Source organism: Amphimedon queenslandica, unplaced genomic scaffold (genome assembly GCF_000090795.2).
Source record: "Amphimedon queenslandica unplaced genomic scaffold, v1.1 AMPQUscaffold_4281_Cont23738, whole genome shotgun sequence".
Classification (NCBI taxonomy): domain Eukaryota; kingdom Metazoa; phylum Porifera; class Demospongiae; order Haplosclerida; family Niphatidae; genus Amphimedon; species Amphimedon queenslandica.
Genome location: NW_003555405.1, coordinates 1 through 1508, shown reverse-complemented (window position 1 = coordinate 1508; position 1508 = coordinate 1). Strand labels below are relative to the sequence as shown.

Sequence of the window (1508 nt, the reverse complement as noted above, 5' to 3'; positions counted from 1 at the left end):
GTGTACTCCATCATGTTCAAATGATATCATTCCACCATAACCTCTCATCATAACTGGTCTAGTTGCATCAGTTGGTTCTAATTCTCTCCATTGAAGACTAAAGGTATCCAGTTGTGTAATACTGTTGTGATAGCAGCCACGATGGCCACAATAGCCCCCGAAATAATACAATTGATCATTTATTGCAGTACAGCAGTATGTTCTCACTCCTAATGGAGGAGTACCAGTAGTAGCTCTAGTGATCCATTGACCAGTTGAAGGAGTAAAGTGCTGTATATTACTAGTGACCTTTCTCTTCTCTTCACTATCATGTACTTTAGGTAAACTATACTGATCACCAGCCCACATATACAGTGAATCACCTACTGATACAGTGCAGTGACCAGCTCTTTTATTCAGTTGAACTTGGTCTATATATCAATGATTAAAAGTACATGATACTGGAATGGACTTACTTTTAGAACCAAACAACCAAGCCATGGGGGCCTGCCCTCAGCAAGGCCCTCAGCTCACTCCCCTCGCCTGAGGCCCGCATGCTGCATGCATGTACAGTACATACAGTATACGTACAGTACATAGCTAGCTGAAGGCAACTCCCACTTTAAGTCACGTGATATTTATCTATTGTGAGTGGGCGTTGTTTGTGTTGGTAGGTGTGGCTCGATGATGAGTGAAGACCTAAGACAAGTAAACCCAGTATTCCTGTGCTTGCTAATCATACCATAAATACTGTATTGTACTGTATTTGCATAGGCGCTTACTGAGCTCAATGAAGATTACAGTAGAAAGATATCATGGCAAAAATCCTTCATGATATGCATCAAAATACTTGAGCTGGTATTAATGATTGTCATTCCTTCCTTTATCCTGTTGTTGTAATTGTTAGATTCTTGCTTGTGGCTCCAGTGGATTCTGTATAGCAATACTTGTTATTGCTACTAATGTATTGGAATCAGATGCAGTTAAAGTAAGTAAGATTTATGTTTTTAGTAATTATGATTGTGTTAACTTATTAATAAACTTATTATAACACTGCAATTAACATATTAGCATAATGCTAACACCATTTACTTTAAAAGTCCATCATATGCATCATGTGTCACTCTAAACATGAACATTTGCAATAGTGTCTTACTAGAGTTTAAAATGTGTTAAGATCTTAATTCTTCTATTGCTATAGGTGAAGCATTATTTGATTGGAGTCCTATGCATCTCAATACTTCAGATATTAATTGGTATAGATTATGATTAAATTCTTATTTTCTTCTATATCTACAGCTAGCTTTGGAATTGGTAGCATTCTAGTGCACCACATATATACTTATGCTGCAGTGAGTAGATTCATTACAACAATGTATGTAGTATCACTGACATTATTCCTACTTGCAGTACTGTATTCTAACACTTGGACTCTTACTATCATTCCTATCAATGACTATATTCCTTTATATTGAGGCAGTAAGTGAATACGGATAGCTCCGCTTCAATTACCAGTACTGTAACAATTT

The 1508-nt window shown here is 36.7% G+C and overlaps 2 protein-coding genes across 2 annotated transcripts; one reads left to right on the top strand and one right to left on the bottom strand.

Moving 5' to 3' along the window:
• Positions 1-6: 6 nt before the first annotated feature.
• LOC109592690 (kelch domain-containing protein 3-like) lies at positions 7-545 on the bottom strand (the record flags this gene model as incomplete). The annotated part of the gene is made up of 2 exons (XM_020008080.1): positions 456-545; positions 7-410 (listed from the first exon to the last, which is right to left on the bottom strand). Coding segments are annotated over exons 1-2 (429 nt in total), but the record flags the coding sequence as incomplete, so codon positions are not given.
• A 68-nt stretch (positions 546-613) lies between these two features.
• Positions 614-1458, top strand: LOC109592689 (uncharacterized; the record flags this gene model as incomplete). The annotated part of the gene is made up of 6 exons (XM_020008079.1): positions 614-687; positions 754-837; positions 887-967; positions 1181-1235; positions 1279-1331; positions 1390-1458. Coding segments are annotated over exons 1-6 (366 nt in total), but the record flags the coding sequence as incomplete, so codon positions are not given.
• Positions 1459-1508: the final 50 nt, after the last annotated feature.